The 20,473-nt window shown below is 38.8% G+C and overlaps 1 protein-coding gene across 1 annotated transcript; it reads left to right on the forward strand.

Annotated features, from left to right (window-relative positions):
• Positions 1 to 2,396: 2,396 nt before the first annotated feature.
• Positions 2,397 to 9,984, forward strand: LOC127184965 (BTB/POZ domain-containing protein KCTD12-like). Its single transcript, XM_051141446.1, has 3 exons — positions 2,397 to 2,652; positions 3,064 to 3,118; positions 8,447 to 9,984. Exon 3 carries the CDS (start codon positions 8,453 to 8,455, stop codon positions 9,329 to 9,331), a length of 879 nt encoding a protein of 292 aa, XP_050997403.1. The 5' UTR covers positions 2,397 to 2,652; positions 3,064 to 3,118; positions 8,447 to 8,452; the 3' UTR covers positions 9,332 to 9,984.
• The last annotated feature ends 10,489 nt before the right edge of the window (positions 9,985 to 20,473 follow it).

The raw sequence follows: 20,473 nt of genomic DNA on the forward strand, positions 1-20,473 counted from the left end.
ATTCTATCAAAACACAAGTCAAATCTGGCTGCCTTGGAAGCAGTTAAAGCAGTGCCAGCCAGGGAAGCATTTCTGAAAGCATTTGAGATGCTGGTGTTGTGTGGGAGACTTCTCCGGGGGGAATGTGTAGCACACATATACATATGCTTGTGTGCATGTACACACACACACACACACACACACACACGCACACACACACACACCATGTACTCACAACAGACCATAACTTGCAGGCAGCTTGACAGGTCTGAAAGATCATTAAGCAGTTTAGCAGATCTCTCTTCACCTAGCAGTTGCTCACTGCTTCTGTAGTGTTGACAGGGGGCTTCCTGGATCTTGAAAGTTTCATCTCTCCCAGATATGTGAAGGTCATTTCCCCACTGACTCTCAAAGTTCAGTGAGAGAGTCTCCCCCAAAGAAACAAGGCAGAGTGACAGAGCAGGACACCTGACATCTTCTGTAGGGACACACCCCCACATATTTGTACAGAAACATTACAATGCCCCCCTCTCAGCCATGCACACACATGAAAGAGTGAGAATGACAGAGCAAGAGAGAGTGAATGAAGTGGGAAAGGCAATGACTGATAATCAGCATTAGTATCTACTTAGCTGCCACTTGGAAATTTGGCCCCAGATTACATTTTCACATTTTACCCATCATATTCATCAGAGGAAACTCTTATATTTCCCTAACTCCTATAACACATTTCATAAGATCTAGCTAATGATATTACATTTTTCTTGATATGATATAATCAAGGTGAATATGATCCATAGGAATGTCTGGAAATACAGGTAAATTTTCGGGGAACAATTGTCTATCTAAAAGAAAATCATTTAATCTCAGGATTAAAGGCTAAGCTGCTTTAGGCTGTAAACACAGTCTTTTTACTTACTTCTGTGTTTTTGGAATTTGTTGCATACATATGCAAGACGTGAAGCTCCTAAAGCCATTTTGGTGAGCATGTCTAAAACAGTGTCTTTGCTAGGTTTCTATTCCTGTGATAAAGACCACGACTAAATGAAACCTGAAGAAGAACCTGCTAACTTCATCTTCCACTTCCAGGTATCAGGCCATTGCTGAAGAAAGTCAGGGAAAGAGTCTGGAGGCAGGAACTGAAGCAGAGGCCGGGGAGGACCACTTTACTAGCTTGCTTCTCATGGCTTCCTCAGCCTTCATTCTTATACAACCAAGGATCAACCTGAGTAGGGGCGGCCCTCCCACATCAGTTATTAATTGAGAAAATGCCTCTGCAGACTTGCCTACAGGGAAATCTTACGTAGACAAATCCTGAATTAAGAGTCCCCTCATCCTAGATACATCTAGGTTTGTGTCGAGTTGACAAACACAATCGGAACAGACAGTTAAACTTTTGAATGAGAGAATATTTAATTAATTCATTCACTTATTAGGATTACCAGTGATAAAACTGACCTAAGCTTTGTTATATACATATAGAAATAAATATCTCTGTATCACTTGGTCTGTTTTTCCGCTTTTGACGTACAAATATATTCCCACTCCAAACCAAACCATTTTAAAACTCATTTCTCAGAAAGATGTTTTACTATGTGGCTATGAAAGAACTTTAAGATTTAGAGAGGCATGACTCACTTTTGAAAATAAATCCACATTAAAACTCAATTATTTCGCTAGTGCACAGAGAGAAAAATGTATACACAAGAAAATAACTGAGATGGACAGAGATGTGCTTTTCAGTTGGGTATCTACCACTTCTGGAGACCAGCATTTAAAAGCAACATTGAGTAGAGTGCCTAATATATGCTTTTCCACACTTGCTTGTCTGTTGACACTGTTCTTTCTGCCTGCAATGCGAATCCTACCCTTCTTCTTGTGGCTAGTTCTTACTCATCTGGTAGAACTCAGTTTGGTTAGTCCTCCAGGAAACCTTTCAGATTTCAGTAGAGAGACCTGGAGCACTTCCGATTTGTCCCTACAACACTCACAGTAAATTTATTTCTTCTCAAGAAAGAAAAAAAAAATGTATCTAGTATTTCTTTATTCTCAGCTCTTAACATACTATCTGACATACAGAGTTATGGGTGTTAAAGTACACATAGTTAATATTAAGTTCAGAATCCAACCAATTCTTCATTGGAAAATTCATTCAGAGTGCTGTCATCCCAGCACTCCAGAGGCTGACACAGAAGTAAATTTCAAGACTAACCTGGGGTATGTAAGAAGGCCTTGTTTCAGAAACAAATAAACAAACAACAAAACCCTTACAAATCATTCATGTAATTGTGACTGCAAAATGTTTACTTGCTCTGCAGTAACCAAGATGCCAAAATTTCTTCACGCACCGCCGCCACAACCACCTTTGTTTCTCGCCCCCTCCCCCTTCCTTGCCTTCCCTCTGCTTTGCTTTGCTTTGCTTCTTCCTGGGGCTGCAGAATAGAGAGGGAGGCCGGCCCAGGCTGGAGAGGAAGTCAAGTATGTCATAGCAGGGGAGGAGGGTCTACAGGACTGTTAGTTTTAAAGAGGAAAACTCAAATCAAGCACCAAAGCACACAGCAAAAGAGAGGAAGAACAGAAAGGCGTTCCTCGGTCGAGCTGAGCCCTCAGAGCAGCGAGGCAGACAGGCACTGAAGCTTGCCTTGGCAGTACCTCAGTGGCTGGAGACTCAAGGTAAGTAACTATTCTATCAACCTCCTTGCTGTTTCTTTCCAGTTCATTGCTTCTGGAATTCGGGAGCTTCTGCCTTTGAGCTGGGGACAGGCTCGTCTGTTGTTTCTCTATTGAGAGAAAAGCTACTGTGAAACCTGTGACTGGAAAGCAGTTTAGAGTTCCAAAAGCAGCCAAAGCTCCTTTGGAGGGGGGGGGCGATTCAGAAAACTCGGATTGCTTTTCAGCATCTGGCTAGTTTTGAAAGCATTTTGATTGGGTTTAATGCATCGGGGTGCTAACATTTTCTTTTATGAGCGGATTAAAAAGTCACAGATCCAAGCTAGTTGGAAGTGAAAGGGGATACTGTGGAGCCAAAGAACCATTTCTTAATTCTTACTTGAAGTTGTTTTCTCCCTTTGCTTATACTTTCAGTTTAGCTGCTAACTACTTTGATTTCTTGGATCTCTGAGTTGGAGCAGCATAAAAGGTGAGAATCGCTTTTCTAATTTAAATGTATGGATTTGTTCTTAGAAACAAGTGAATATTTAAAACACATTAGTATAAAAGAGGAGAGAAAGAGAGAGACAGAAGCCAAGAGAGACAGAGAAAACAAAGTAAAAGGTTCGGCAAGGAAATGGAGGGCGGTAGGAAAGAGAGATTAGGGCATAGGGATTTCAAGCTTAATACAACTGGAAACTAGTTGTTTATAAAGTGTCTGATGAAAAAAAATAAATAAAACAAAGTGTCTGATGTTCTCAGAAATGTCTTCCTGCATATTTTTGGGAAGTCACATATCATTTTAATGAACTTATCGTGCCTTGTAGGGCACTTTGCTATGGTTGACTTTTGTCTTTGGAAAACATGAATATTGGTTACAAGTAGAATTATTCTGAGCCAAAAAGGGAGAGATAGATTGATTAGTTAGTTTCCTCACTGCCTTTGAAATGATAGACTATACAATTCAGTTCTTCCGGGCTTGGTATACAGCTGTTTTATCTTCTCTTCAGCCTGGTTTAAATGTCACCTCATTTACTTCTGTCTTGCAAGGACTCTTATTTCTCTGATTAACTGAGGGCACTAACAAACCTCTATGAACCTTGAGTTTATTCATGAAAGAGAATAAATAAGGCATTTCAGGGTTTCTTAAAAGATTGCCGTCCTCCTTCCCAGATCCCTACAAAGTAAGGGGGAAAACGCATTTTTAAAACTGGCTTCTGGTTAGATTAAGACAACTCTTTGTGTTTGTTGGTCGTTTGTTTGTTTCCCCATGAACAAAACCAGCTCAACAGAGAACACTTGGCTGAAAAAGGGGAGAAGGAAGTTATACGGGAAGCTTTGTATGTACAAAAGAAATTTTTTACATTGCAAGTACATACAAACAGATAAACATCTGCCTGTTTGTGGAGTCCGTCCTTCTTGACTTCATGTTATAATGCACAAGGGGCTGTTTTAAACTAGATTTGTTCATTATTAAATAAACTACTTCCATTTTCTTAAACAAAGACAGAAACAACAACAACAAAAAAAGCAAGCAAAGCAAAACAAAACAAAACCCAATCAACCAAAAAACACTCACACATTCAGATTCAGTCTTAACTATGAGGAATAGTGCCACAAGTAGCTTTTCACACTAAAATTTCTATTTATGTTTAAAAACCTGTTTGAGAAAAGCAGCAGTTGAAGTTCCAGTAAAGCTCTGTTCTGACTCTTGTTCCAATTTCTTCTCCCAGAATAAAGGCTCTGTCATTTTGAAAGTAGCTAACAGTGCTTTGTTAACATGAGTGCCAAAACAAGCTACCCAGCCTGACTCCCTAGATCAGTGGTTCTCAACTTTACTAATGCTAACCTTCCTAAGATTATTCTCATTGCTTCTTTGTAGCTGTTAATTTTGCTACTGATATGAATGTAAATATCTGATATGTGACACCCCCCCTCCCCTCCAAAATGGGGTCACGACCCACAGGTTGAACACCACTTCCCTAGATTGACTAAAACTCTGATTCATAATATTTTGGATTATTCACTTATAACTGAAGTTGTCAGGTCAGAAGTCTGGCTTCTGGCACCTCTGATCCCCTCCCCCTTCCTCCCTGAAGCTATACTATCACCAATATGAGGCAGAGAGAAATAGTTGTGAAAACAGAGATGTATTCAGTGCATCCATGCTGAGAAGAGCAGGAATTGGTAAAAAGGGCAAGAAGCGTGAGTTAAATTCATTTCAGCTCTGGTCCTGTATGATGACCCTTATTCTGCTCCAAAGTATACTATTACGGATTATCACTTTTTCCTGGAGGATGGTCTGTTCTGCCATTCCTGGAATCCAAAGCAATTCAAGAGGAAAGGCTAACGAAAATGATTTATCTGAGTACCTAAAGTAAAGGAGACAAACAAACACAGAATAAAGGCAGAGACATCAAATGTTCACCTTGGTTTCAGTTAACCTCTGGGCCCAATGAGTCAATGCTTTTTGAGCAAGAGTGGTTTCTAAGGAACTATTTCAAATTGACTTGTGTAGAACTACATCTAAAACAACGAGGAGAGAAATTGCATTGCTCTTTTTTAAATTGTGCTATAAAATGAACTGTTTGCACAATAGGGAAAAGCACCTTCAACTTTTGATAATGTTTTTGGAATAATAGCACCTTTTATATTGAGAAATCTGAAAAATTGATTACATTTCCTTTTATATACATGAATTCAAAACGAACTTCTATAAATGAATGTGTACTCATCTTCTCTGGGGTTATGAAATTAATGACTTTATAATAACATGTGTTTCTTGGTGATTTACTCACAATTCAAGAGTTTCTCCAACCTTGCGTCTTACGAATCTCACAGTGGTGCTGATCCAAAGAAGTATAATCAAGATTACATTGTATCTGTGGATATATTAGCCACAGACTGCTACAGAAATAAGCAATTCCAGGATGCTGTTAAGTGTCCCAATATAACAATTTCTAAACTGCAGCACTAACATGGAATATAAAGGGATGGGGTTGAAAGTTAGACAGGATTGCTAATTTAAGCAGCATCTCTCAATGGATTGCAGTGACACATTGAGAACCATAAATAACTCAGTGGAAAGCAAAGCTTCACCACATTTTCTAAGACAGTGGTTCTCAACCTGTGGGTCATGACCCCTCGGGGTTAAAGAATCTTTTCACAGGATTTGCCTAAGCCCGTCTGCATATCAGATATTTACATTACTGTTTATAACTGTAGCAAAATTACAGTTATGAAATAGTAAAAAATAATTTTGCTGTTGGTGTCGCTACAACATGGTAACTGTGTTAAAGGGTCACAGCATTAGGAAGGTTGAGAGCCACTGCTCTAAGACAAGCTCAGGAGGCTAATGTAACTAACATCTGGTTATGATTACTTATCATCTGCTAAGTATTTACTATACAGCAAATACTGTATTAAGTAATTATATGACTCATATATAATTTCCTTCTCATTTTATTAATCAGGTTTTTTTCTATCCATTTTCTAGATTTAAAAAAACGTGAGTCTCAGAGAAGAAAACAGACAGTTTGTCCAAAGTTACCGAGCTAATAACTGGTAGAGTCAGTATCCTAATTCAAACCTGCCACTTTCTTTTATTATTTTACAGGAAGTGACATATAGGTATTGAATTAGTAGAATGAATAAAAGGGACATAACAAACACACAGAATCAAAAGTTTTAGGCACATGGGCATGAAAATGTGAATGAGCTTGAGGAACTGGGTATAGGTTCAGTGTGGCCAGCATCTTCATTTGTTCAAAGAGAAAGAGAACTGACGTTAACCAATAAAGAACAAGGCAAGAAACAGATAGCTTATGGAATTTTGGAGCTAATATTTTTGTTTTCTCATAGATTTCAGATTCGTTTTTTAATTTGCTTTGTTTTGTTTTGTTTTGTTTTGTTTTGTTTTTGAGACACAGTTTCTTTGTTTAGGTTTGGCTGTCCTGGAACTCACTCTGTAGACCAGGCTGGCCTCGAACTCACAAAGATCCACTTGCCTCTGCCTCCTGAGTGCTGAGATTAAAGGGCTATGCCACCACCACCTGTCCATTTTTTAAAATTTTAATTTAGTTCATATTCTTAACATGTGTTCATTGTCAAAATGGTGAACTGCATTAGGGGAATTTTTATGCCTTATTTAATTTGAATTCATTTTCTTATCTTGACTTTGAGGAAGCTTTGGCATCTTAGTAGGATAGTTTTGAGTTTGCAGGTAAGGGATTTGGATTTCATATATAGGTAAATTGGAACCATTTAATAGTAGTAAACAGAGAAATGGTGTAGCAACAGGTCTGGGAGCAGAATTTATACTATCTTCTGTTGGACAGTAAGAAAGGTAAATGTGAATGTGCAACAACCAGAGAGACAAGGCAGCTGGGAGGGGATTACACTCATGCATAATGTAAAATAAGCATCAGCTGTAATAATGTGTGTCCAAGTGACATCACAAAGGAATGGTTTCTAGGTTAGTGACAAATATGGATAAGAAGGAAGCATTAGTCAATAAGATGACTCCAGATTTAGAATTGTGATGTAGATGTCAAAATTATTGTTCTTCTGATGATAGGAAAAATCATAAAATGTGACCTATTTAGGCTGGAAACATGAAGACAAATAATAATGAAGTCTGTTTTAAAAAAACACTTCTCACACACAAAAAGGTGATTTTTCAACTTGCTAGAATAAAGGTGCTATCAAAGCAGTCAACTAGGAGCTGCCAATATGAAACTGAAAGTTAGAAGACAGGAAGAGGCCTGTCTCGGAAATCATAGACAGCATGTGCAGGGATGTGTACTAAAGCAGGCAGCTAAAAACCATCTAGGCTGTAGCCATTGGGAGTGGGTGGCAAAACGTGGTAGAAGAACATATCAAGGTGTTATCAACAAAAGATATCTGAATAATACAGTACTGAGAGTGAAAAACTTAGGGAGGAAATATGTAGTATAATGTAATGTAATAGCATATGTACTTAAAACCATAAACTTCATTTTGTGAGAATACGTGCAAACGCAAAGATGCACTCTAAATGAACTGACATGGCTGTCTGTGCTGGGGCCAGGGACAGGCCTGTGAATGAGCTGAAAAGATAAAGTAGAAAAACAGAGACATTGCAGAAAGGGGGTCCTGCATAAACTGTGGTAACCTGGCATGAAATGAGAAATACTGTCTGACATATTGGCGTTTGGGGCTGGGGTTTTTCTCCATGGTAGAGCTCTTGCCAAGGATGACAAAAGCCCTCAGAACTAGAGAAAAGCCTGCCAAACCAGACCATGAACTCATTTTCTGTGCTGCCATTCTCAAGTCTACATAGCTAATGGATAAATGCTTATGCTTTTGCATGAATTTATTTTTTCAATCAGTTAATACATGGTGTGTGTGTGTGTGTGTGTGTGTGTGTGTGTGTGTGTGTGTGTGTGTGTGTGTATACCATAGTCAACAGGTGGAGGTCAGAGGACAAGATTCAGGAGTCAGTTCTCTCCTTGCACATTGTTGAGATGGAATCTTTCTTGTTTCTTCTGGGTTACACACTTTACGCTAGCTAGTACATGAATTTCTGGGAAATTCTCCTGTCCCCATCTCTTATAGGCATCTGGGATTGCAGGTATAAGGCACTGAATTCATGTTCTGACATAGGTGTGGGATCAGATGGATCATCAGAGTTACATGGCTAATGCTTTTACATGACAAGCATTCTCCCCAGCCTTGGGTTTCCTAGTATACAGAATGTATGTATGCAGAAAACAAATGCTTATGAACAGACTCCCTGTATTATACATTCTTGCTCAAAAGTAACATTTTGCTTTTGCAGGTCAACATGGCCATGCCAGAAAAGTCAAGCTGTATCAAACAAACTGAGGATTGTGGCAATTTTCCAGAGATTATTGAACTCAATGTAGGTGGCCAGGTATATATAACTCGCTATCCTACTTTGATTAGCATTCCTGGTTCCCGGCTCTGGGAAATGTTCAGTGTAAAGAACCCTTGCTCACTGATCCAGGACAACAAAGGGAGATTCTTCATAGATCGAGATGGCTTTCTCTTTCGTTATGTCCTAGACTACATGAGAGACCTGCAAGTAGTGCTTCCGGATCACTTCCCGGAGTGTGGCCGCCTCCATAGAGAAGCAGAATATTTTAAGTTGCCAGAACTGGCCAAGACGTTGGCTCTTAAAATGAACAAGCTCAACTCAATGGGCAACGATTCGTGTCAGATTGATCTAGAGGAGCTCTCACCCAACATTGACACCACGTTTAATTTCTCTTCAACGAATAGCATCCATATTAGTGGCCCTGATAATCCTGTGGTCCTGACAGCTGCCACTGGTTCTGAGCTCAAGAAGGCTGGCTTCATCACTATTGGTTATCGAGGCTCCTATACTCTGGGCAGGGACAGCCAAACAGATGCCAAATTCCGCCGTGTGGCCAGAATTATGGTGTGTGGTAAGATCTCATTAGCCAAAGAAGTGTTCGGAGACACACTGAATGAGAGCAGAGACCCAGACCGCCCTCCTGAGCGATATACTTCTCGATACTACCTCAAATTCACTTTTCTGGAACAAGCCTTTGACAAACTAGCTGATGCTGGCTTCCACATGGTAGCATGCAATTCCACTGGCACCTGCACTGTCACACATGACCAAACAGATGACAGGGTCTGGACCTCTTACACTGAATATGTTTTCTATCGTAAGTGACACTTAAAATCACCCAGGAAATACAATCCCCAGTCTCCCTCCTCTGTTCCCATGCCAACTGTCTCCTTTAAAAAGAGACACATTAATCACTCTAGGCTCTTGAGTGTTATGTATAATCTTGAACAATACCACTACTCTCATCATAATCACTTGAGCCTTTGTTGGTTTGGTACCTATACATCCTTCCAGTCCACCTGTCTACTGACCTTCTTTGGACTGTGGAGTGGATGCCATTTGATGACAGTTGTGCATCAGTATAGATAGTAGAGGTATATTTCTGGAGTGAATGCAATTAAATATAACCATGACATTAAATGTGTTGAGAAATGTTAAGCCATGGCTTCCACATTGTTTCTCAGCAACACACATTGAACTTGATTATGTCCCTTGCCATTTGTATTCACCTACATAAAGCCCTGTATTGCTGAGCTAGAGATTCAGTAAGAAGTATAACTGTGCTTTTACCATGTTTTACCATGCTGAATGGAAGAACTTGACAACAGTCCTCTAGGAGGTTCATAGAAAGGTCAACCAATTCCAAAATTATTAAGGGCTTTTGATAGAAGCTAGGCAAACAATTGTATGACTATTATTTCTAAAAATAAAAGGTTTAGCACTCAATTTGCTTTCACATGTAAAAGATAGAAAAAAAAGTATATCATAGCTAATTCCTCAGTCATAAGCAGCTGTGCCATTAAAAAGAAACTGTCGGGGCTGGAGAGGTGGCTCAGAGGTTAAGAGCACTGACTGCTCTTCCAAAGGTCATGAGTTCAATTCCCAGCAACCACATGTTGGCTCACAACCATCTATCACGAGATTTGTATACATAATAAATAAATAAATCTTTAAAAAAGAAGAAATCCTTAAATGATACTTAAAAAAAAAAGAAACTGTCCTAAAATATCTTTTAATAGAATTAAATGCAAGCATATGTAGGGAAGAGAATGGTGGACAAAATTGCTTTGTGTAAGTATATGCATCTATTAATTAGTTTAGTTTTTACTAGTCAAACAATTGGCTGTACCTATCAATTGTTAAGTTGTTTATTTTTTTTGAGAGAGTGTATGTTTTGTTTTTTTAGAAGTGGGGATGGGAGAAAGGGAGAAGAAAGAGGGAAAGCAGGAAAAGAACTAAAAACCCCACCAAAAAAAAAAAAAAACCCTGAATTCATCATCTGACTTCTTGCTGGTGACTTTTTAATTAAACAGATTGAAAGCAACTATTCATTCTCATATGAAAACACTGAGGATCTAAGATGTGTGACTGAATTATAAAAGACTGTGTATGAACCAAGTCAAGAAACCAAGTTTGTTGAGGCTCATTTTGGGGGCTCATCTTCATCTTCTCTGTGAAAAGTTTTATAGCAATTGAGTAGTCTGATAGCCTTGTCTTTCCTTTATTCTGCTCTTATTTTATACAAGTTTTTATTGTTCTCATTGTCTTTTAATCCATTTTCTAGTTAGATCTTTTTAAGTTGCAAAGAACTAAAGTGGCTTGAGAAAGAAAAAAATGTGCATGTGTTAGTGGTGTGGCTGGGTGAGCATTTTAAACTCACAGTTTTTTTTTTTTTTTTCTATTGAGACTAAAGGAAATGTAGTCAAATGATGTTTCAGAGGTTTTAGGGAGCTGTTGGTAATTGACATTCTCTCTTGTCTCTCAAGGGCCGTATGGTTTTTCTCTGGCCACCTCCAGAGCTCATTAATTCCACATTCTGCCATGCAGTTCACTTTCTCTCCCACAATTTCTAGCTAGCCTAAACAGTAGGTCAGCTTTTCATTGAACGTGAACTCGTAGCCATCTCCTACATACTGTCATTTACCAAATCCAAATCAACTATGGTCTAGGACAGAAAGGCTGAGGGACCAGTAGCTCTGTGGCTTGGGCTGACAGTTATTCACATTACTACATATAGGATCACATAGCAGGTGCACAATCTTATATAGTCTTTCACTATAGCATTTCTGATACCCACTAACAGGAGTGGTCAGTTGAATATAGAAGTTAAGAAATTTTGGGTGCTCTTAAAGAAACATTCCCCAGAGAGTTCATTTATGTACTCATGGATATGATCATCTCCATACTCTGCCTACAGAGTTCAGTCTTTACATGAGCATACTTTTCTGTAGGTACAATTACCAGCCTTAGCCCCTCTGGTGTATTTCTAGTATTAATCATGTCTCAATTGCTCCATCTGCCCAGTAGGGAAGAGGTCCCCACTTGTTTAAAGTGGTGAATATATTGCATAAGGAGCTATGCCCTGGAGACTTATTATGTGATGCACTTGTCCACAGTTTGATCTTCCAGAAACATGAATAACTTTTTGCTTTTGGATTTTCAATACCACTTAGAGCTACTTTTATTCTGTCACCAGTTTACATTAGTCATGCTTTAAAATTCTTTCAGAAACACTCTTGTTTGCTCTTCAAATTACTTTCCTTTCACTCCGAAATAGTTTAATGGAGAAAAGACTGGGGAGAACTTTAAAAATCTTTCAGGTTTGTTTGTGTTAAGCACTAAAAGTCATCAACACAGAAAATTTCATAGGCCCAGTAAGAGGTAGCTAATTGACTATGTGACTGAACCCCTGAGCTCAGTGGCCTTGAGCTTTGAGTGAAAGAGAGGCTCCTCAAGAATCACCCTTAGTGTGTGTTTAAGTTTCTTGTTGGCAAAAGAAGAAACTGATCTGAATGATTTTTGTAGAAAATAAACAGAATTGGTTATAAAATTCTGAAAGGCTAGAGAACCACATCTGATGTCAAACAGCCATGATCAATAATCCAGAATTATGATTACACTGTAGTGATAATCTGCTCCGATTCTTGGGTATTTGCATACTGCAACTTATACTATCTACATTAATGGGATTGTCTACAAGTGTTGCACCCTCTACAATTGTTGTCTCTATTTTCTACTAATAACCAGTCTCCATCATCAGAATGAAATCCAGGCAAACTCTACTTCATCCTGTCATCAGTTTGTCATTCAAGTGGACCAAACCTGATCAGAAGAGCCTAGAACACTTGCAACTGCACATAAAACAAAAAACCTTCAAGAAAAATTGTTACAAATATCTAGGAATAGATAGATAGAAATCATGGCAAAGTCAGTAGTAGCTCCCTTAAAATTACCTGACCTGGTTCTCTCAAGCTGACCTTATAAATGTCAGTACTGGCTCTAAACCTTGAATAACGCAGGGTTTGGACCTCACATTTTCAAAACTCAGAAATTTCCTGTTCTAAAGATGAACACAGAGGCTAATTGCTGTAGGTTCCATGTGCCAACACTATATAGCTAGAGTTCGAGCTCCTGGATGTTAGGCATCAGGACCCCCTTCTGCTCCTTAACTTCAAGGTGACTCTGTCAGCCTCTTTTAGTGAGCATGCTCTTTAGCCCTATCTTCAACTCTGCAGAGTCTCTTGCTGCCTCAGTACTCCTGCAGCCCTTCATGATCATAGCTTATTATACTGTCTACTCTCAGTTTCACTATGGAAGTGTTTGTTGTCTTTTGGTAGTACAGTTCCAATCTTTGAGAATCAGGGTTCCTAGTTAAGAGTGACTCTCTAGAACTTTTCCATCACTTCTTCATTATCGCTGCCACTGCCAGGATTGAAAGGCGAAGACTTTTATTGGCTCTTCATACAACCTGGGCAGCCTGGTCTATGGGTACAAAATACCACAAGCTAGCATATAGACTATCCAGTGTATGGCAAGGAAGCTACACTCATGAAATCTCAACAACATAGTCACCAAAACAAGTTCAACACAATGACAGTACCAGTTGCCATGCCAGAGTGGATTGGGGAAATCTCACAAGATCACAACTAGATGAAGAACTACAGGCAATTAATGGCTGCTAAGAGAGGCAGGAACAGGTCCCTGATAGGTTATCCAATCCCAAGTAGTCAACACACATATATGATCAATACTAAATCAACGGCAGATTGTATTTCTTTATACACGTGTATGTAAATAAATATAAATGTAACAATCACAATTAAAGTGGATATTATGAATTTGAGAGGGAGTTGGGAAGATGCAGGAGGAGTTGGGGGGAAAGGGAGGGGTGGAAATGATGTAAATACAGTATTCATGTATGAAATCTAAAAAGAAATAAAATCTAAATAAAAATATATAAACCAAGTCTATTTAGAAGTCATTACTGAGTCTAATGTTGTAATACTGGGAGTGTGGAGTAGGAATGGGTAGTATACAATAAGAAATATGTCAGACTAAAACAAATATGTAGTGAACACTTTGATTTTATAGTAAAAAAGGATGAGACGTTGCTGGCATATTTTCTAATTTTTATTGGGTTCTTATACCTCTACCTCCCTTCCGACCCTTATTTTATCCTAATCCCTTCCAACGCCCCCCCCCAACTCTAGGTAAGAAAGAAAGAAGGTTAGAAGGGAAAGGAGCATAGACATCTATAGACTGCTTCCTGCTGATTAGGGGAATCATGTTCTTTGGGGAAAGTCCATTTTTTGTTGTCAGAATATCCAGCAGTCCAGCAAACCTAAAAACACAGTCGCAGGATGAACCAGTGGCAGTAGGGGCACTAGCAGCTGCTGCGGGCCCCCTGGGGCTCTCTCATTTATACCCTCTCCAGAGTTCCCAGAATTAAACTATCTGCAGCTGGCAAAGATCACACCCCTACTAATGCATGAGGCAAGTCATAATCACCTTATCCCACACCTGGGATTAAAACAAAAACATATTCACATAACATAACTGGGCTTTTAAAGAAACTAAAACTCTCACTACAAGGCATGTTTGTATATACATTGTAATTTCATCATTTCCAATGCTTCATGTGCATAGCTTCTAGCTTCATCAATTGCAAACCCTATCTATGGACCAATCACAAGCCTTTGCTGAGTCATTGTGGAAGTGCTCCCCCTCCTTTCCCAAGTGAGGAAGAGCATGGTCATTTGGAGCTTATCAAAACTTCTTTTGCCCAGAATGGAGTGTTCTAAAACTAGTGCAAGTTGCCTAGAAAAAGTTTTTAGTTTCGTTGATTCTTTGTATTGTTCTATTTCTAAGTTATTGATGTGTGCCCGTCTACTCCTCTTTGGTGTTTGTTTCTTTTCGTTCTAGAGCTTTCGGGTTTGTTGTTAAATTGTTAATATGAGCTCTCTCCAATTTCTTTATGAATGTGCTTAGTGCTATGAACTTTCCTCTTAGCTTGCTTTCACTGTGTCCCATAAGTTGGGTGTGTTGGGTCTTCATTTTCACTGTATCCTAGAAAGTCTTTCATCTCTTTATTTCTTCCCTGACCCAGTGGTAATCGAGTAGGGAGTTCTGGCACACATCTTTAATCCCAGCACTTGGGAGGCAGATTGCTGTGGATTTGAGGCCAGCCTAATATATAAAGTGAGTCCAGGATAAACCAGGGCTACACAGAGAAACTCTGTCTCAAAAAAAAACAAACAAAAGTTTTGACTAGAACAAGATTTCCTGGTTAGGAATCTTGACTTGAAAATCACTGTAGTTACACACAGCTGTAGTATAGTTTCCTCAGAGTGCCACAGTACCTAAGAGTGTCTATCTAGCTACCAACCAAGTATCCACTGATCTATCTCACTTTCATTTTTTGAAAAAAAAATATATTTCTTTTCTTGTTCTCTTTCTTTCTTTTTTGACAAAGCCTCATTATATAATCTTTGCTGGCCTGGAACCTACTATGTAGACTAGGCTGGCTTCAAAATCACAGAGATCTTTCTGCCTCTGCCTCCCCAGTGCTGTAACTAAAGGTGTGCACCACCACACCTGGCTAGATTATTAGTTTTAATTAGCATACAAAGTATTAAGTTTCTGTTATGGTTCAGGAATAGCCGAATACTGACCACTTGAACACCAGATTCAGATTGATGGAAGTTTATTTGAACACTGGAGAACAACTGACCTGTCAGGGCCACAACCTGTAAATTCAGACTGTGACATTAATAACAAGAGCTGACCAGTCAGGGCCATGGTCCAAATTCGGGTATTTGACTGTGACATTGGTCTGCTTCTAAGGCAGGCCTTCTATATGAAAAACTGTAACCAGGTAACAACCAGGTAGCCAGGTGGGAAGCAAGGGGGGCAGCATTACATCATCATTTTAACCAGTTAAACACAGAAGAATTGATTTTGTTCCAAGCACAATATCCAGGTAGCTAAAAATTCATTTTAAGCTGATTGGCTAGGATTTAGGGTAGGAGACCTCTTGGGAATTTTCCAGCTCTCTGGGAGTAAGGAACACAGCAGGATATTGTGGTCTTAACTCTAATAGAACATCATTTATCTTTAACCCAAGCAGAACATGCATTTATCATCTATTGTTTTATTCTAAGCTACAAGCACTGAACCTCCCTGGTTTCAGGCACGTAGGGCCTGAGAACTTGAACTTAATTTCACCTCGTAACCAAAATGGAGAATTGGAATCAAAATGATTTCTGATGTCCTAAAAGTGATAGCTGGTGTTAACAGAGGAGCTACAGTCATGTTAGGAACTAAAGTAGGGCTCAACAGAGGGGCTATAGAGTTTAAGCAGGCTACAGCAGTTCACTACGGCATTTTCAGCCATAATTTGATTTTGTCAATTCTCCTCCCTTTCCCTCATCCTCCTGATCTTCCTTGTACCTTTTTCACCCTCAGTGACTTCCTTTCTACTTTTGTCTTATATGTTCTATTGCTCTACCATTTCCTCCCAAAATATAAAAATCTGCAAAAGAAGTAAGAGTGTTCGGTGGCTAAATAGCCCTTAAAGTGACAAATGTCTTAGTCTTAACGACTTAAGAGAAAGTTAACTGATGTGGAAAAGGCCAAAGAAACCTACTTACTATCTCATCTTACAGTGAAAACATCTAATTTTACTGTTAGTGGATGAGACTGCTTTCCAGGTCTTTTCTCTCTGTCTCTCTCTCTCTCTCTCTCTCTCTCTCTCTCTCTCTCTCTCTCAATTTTCTTTTCTTTATTTCTTGTGAGTGTGTGTGTGTGTTACTCTGGATTGAAGCCAGGTTCTGGCCTTTAGATTTGTTTAGCATTTTACTATAGTTTCAAGAAAGAGAAAAAGAAAAGAACCTGAGGTAGAATTATTGTCACTTTACCAAAAAGCTATTATACTTGAACAGAGATCCTGTTTCACTTTCATTTTAAGTTTATGTGTCTCAAATTTTCTTCCAAAATTAATACATTTTATTTGTTCTATAAAGCACATAAAAGCAATGGATGAGCAACTCCATGTAAATGCACTGTCATATTTATGAGTATAGAATCCCTGAAAAACATTGAGAATCATACGACTCTCTGGAACACGGTTTGGAACTGCTTTGAAGTCTAATGATAAATATTCTTTTTTCTTTCTTTCTTTCTTTCTTTTTTTTTGTTTGTTTGTTTTGTGAGACAGGGTTTCTCTGTGTAGCCTTGGCTGCCTTGGATTCGCTTCGTAGGCCAGGCTGGCCTCCAGCTCACAGAGATCCACCTGCCTCTGCCTCCCTAGTGCTGGGATTAAAGGAGTGCACCACCACATCCCGGCTGTGATAAATATTCTAAAAAGACAAATCTACTGAAATTGAGGGGAAAATGTGGGTTCAGTTTAATGAGAAGCATGTGCAGAAACATGAGTTTTATTTCTCTCAATGGGAGAAAACTTGGTGATTGAAGCAGCTGATGTATTAGACTCTCAAGGAGAAAAGAATCGGTTTTACAGACAGTAACTTGACCTAATGTATACCTTTTATTTAATATCACTTCTTAAACATTAGGCACCATCTTGAATACTTTACTTGTGTTATTTCATTCAACCTCAGAAGTAATCATTGAGAACATGGTGCTACTATGCCACTTGGATTGAAGTACCATTTGTGGAGTATTAATTTATTGAACTCCAATTTGGGGCTTTTTGCTTTTATCTATCATTTAATTTCAGTGTTTACAAAATACCTTGTTGAATTCTGAGATGCCTTCACACCTCAGGATCCCACTGTGAATTCACATAGTTGGAAGGTAAACCTAAGATTTAGACAAAGAGAATATGAAAACATCAATTTTATTATTGTTAAAACTGCCTCAGAGAATGCATCTTGAGCATCTGGCCACATTGCACATTTTTTATTCTTCCCTCCAAAATTCAATGTCTGCTCAGATTTAGGTAGAATAACTAGTTCTGTGGTCCTCTTTCAGTGTACGTAAATTGATTATGGCACTGCATGGAGAGACTATTTTGAAAAGGAAGACAAGTTGTCCTTTTCTCCAGTCTCCAGTCTCCTGTCTCCAACCCTGTAAGCATCTCTTTCCTCATGAGGAGGAATGGGTGAAGGGGTGGAGCAGAATCCTTTCTAAAAGAAGATTTTATTAAATTAATTTATTCAGATTACATCACAATTGGTTTCTTTTTTTAAGATTTATTTTTTATTATGTATACAATGGTCTGTCTGCATGTACACCTGCAGGCCAGAGGAGGGCATCAGATCACATTATAGATAGCTGTGAACCACCATGTGGTTGCTGGGAATTGAATTCAGGACCTCTGGAAGATCAGTCAGTGCTCTTAACCTCTAAGCCATATCTCTAGCCTCTAAAAGATTTTTTAAAACTGTTTTAAACATACCAGTAAGAATTCTAGTAAAAAGATGGATTGTTTGCCTCTAATAACTATGAATCACAAGGCTAAGGGTGCTCAAGGTACTTGTCACAGAATTTATGTGAAAGATAAGATGGCAATATTACATACTTCAAAGCCACATTACTTTACACTGTACCGTGAGGAAAATTAAATGAGTTTGAACTAGCATGTATACAATTCATATGATTGATAGGGTCATCTGAACATGAGAGGGAAAAAAAACCACACCAAAATAATGGCTTAAGCATGTAAAATTTTAAAGTCAATTCCAATCCAGAATATGACTCAGTTCTATAAAGAGGTTAAGAACTGAGGCTTCTTCTATCTGTGGTTCTGCTACCATTGCAGCATTTTCTTCACCTTACCTGGTCCAAGATAACCACACTAGAGCTAAAGTCCATAGGAATGCGAACAATAATTCCTGGAAAAGAGCTGTGACTGATTGGCTGGTTCAATGACTGTTGGCAGTTTGGAATGTTACAAGTTCAGAGCAAAACTATCTTGAGCCATCTTTAGCCCCTTCAATAATAGCTAATTATTGCCTTCTCTACACCTTACCTAACACCTTTATTACTATTAGGTAAATCTTTTAGGATGTGCAAACAGCACTTGATTCCACTAAGCAAAAGGCTGTCAGCAGGCATCTGAGGCCTATGGTTGAGGTTTTCCTTCTTTCCAATGGCCCACCTACCTGATATATCTACAAATGCATCTTCCACTCCTTGGAATATACCCAGAAGATGCTCCAGCACACAACAAGAAAATTTGCTCAACCATGTTCATAGCAGCCTTATTCATAATGGCCAGATCATGGAAACAGCCTAAGTGTCCCTCAGTAGAAGAATGGATAAAGAAACTGTGGTACATATACACTATGGAATACTACTCAGCTATTAAAAACAAGGAATTCCCGAAATTTGTGGATAAATGGATTGAGCTAGAAATGAGCATAATGAGTGAGTTAACCCAGAAGCAGAAAGACTCAAATGGTATATACTCACTTATATCTGCATATTAGCCCAAGGGGCATGTCCCACGAAAGCCTTCACTTACCAGGAAACTGGGACAGAGGGGAAGGCATCCTATTGGGACTCTAAATGAGAGAAGCATGGGAGAATAGCAAAATAAAAGGATACAGAGGGCCCTAGAAACCTACAAGAAGAACACTATGATAGGCAGATTTGGGCCCAGGGGTCCCGCTCAAACTATGGTACCAACCAAGGATAATACAGGCCGTAAACTTCAAACCCCTACCCAGATCTAGCCAATGGACAGGACATTCTCCACAGTTGAGTGGAGAGTGAGGTATGACTTTCACACATACTCTGGTGCCTCATATTTGACCATGTCCCCTGGAGGGGGAGACCTGGTGGCACTCAGAGGAAGGATAGCACGTTACCAAGAAGAGACTTGATACCCTATGAGCATATACAGGGGGAGGAAATCCCCCTCAGGAACAGTCATAGGGGAGGGGAATAATGGGAAAATGGGAGGGAGGGAAGAATGGGAGGTTACAAGGGATGGGATAACCATTAAGATGTAACAAGAATAAATTAATAATAAAAATTTTTAAAAATATCTTGATTTGCATTTTTTTGTTTTCTTATTTTAAACACTGCATGAAACTGTGACCAACTTAAAACATGAAATTTGAAGTCACCCAAATCTGTCTCCAAGCCATAGTCATTCATATTTAATTCCTCTTATTCCCTTTGAGGCAAGAGTTCTGTTTTTACATTGACAGTAAGAAGGAAGAGAGGTCACTCTCTTGCTCTTTAAGAACAATGTTTTGAAGTCAGAATGGTGGCACACATCTGTGATCCTCACAACTAGAAAGGCAGAATCAGGAATCAAGGCTAAGTTGAATTATGTAGCCAGATGTTATCACAAAAGAAAAACTCACAAGAGCACACTGCTTTGAATTTCCACATGTCATTGTTGTTGCATGTAATATCATCAAGAACCTTGTCTTCAAGAGAATCTTGGAAGTAAAATCTTTGCTTCTGAGTCAACCACACAGTTAAAATGTCTATCTTTATAGAAGGACAGACCAGTTAGTAAGAGAAGAGTAGAAACCTTAGTTTGACAGAGCACAAATTCAATAAAATTGTGATTAGTCAAATAATTAATCATTTGTTCATTCTTTCAAAAATTCCCGCAAAAGACCTAACAGTCTATCATCTAGACAAGGTCTAGAAGACTGAAAACTAGCAGAACCATTAGAGATAGATAAGAACCAAAATATTAAAATGTAAGTAACATTCTGTGGACATTTAAAAATCTGATCTTAATATCACTTCATGTGCCTTTTTCAAAGAATAATTAAGTTGTGACCCAAATTATTTCACAGTGGTTGAAAGTTTACAAGAAGACATATATCATGTTTAAGATCATACCAGAAGATGGTATTTGATTTCTTGAGTTCTTTATATATTTTGGATATTAGCCCTTTGTTGGATATAGGGTTGGTAAAGATCTTTTCCCAGTGTGTAGACTGCCATTTTGTTCTGTTGACAGTGTTCTTTGCCTTACAG

Source organism: Acomys russatus, chromosome X, assembly GCF_903995435.1.
Source record: "Acomys russatus chromosome X, mAcoRus1.1, whole genome shotgun sequence".
NCBI lineage: Eukaryota > Metazoa > Chordata > Mammalia > Rodentia > Muridae > Acomys > Acomys russatus.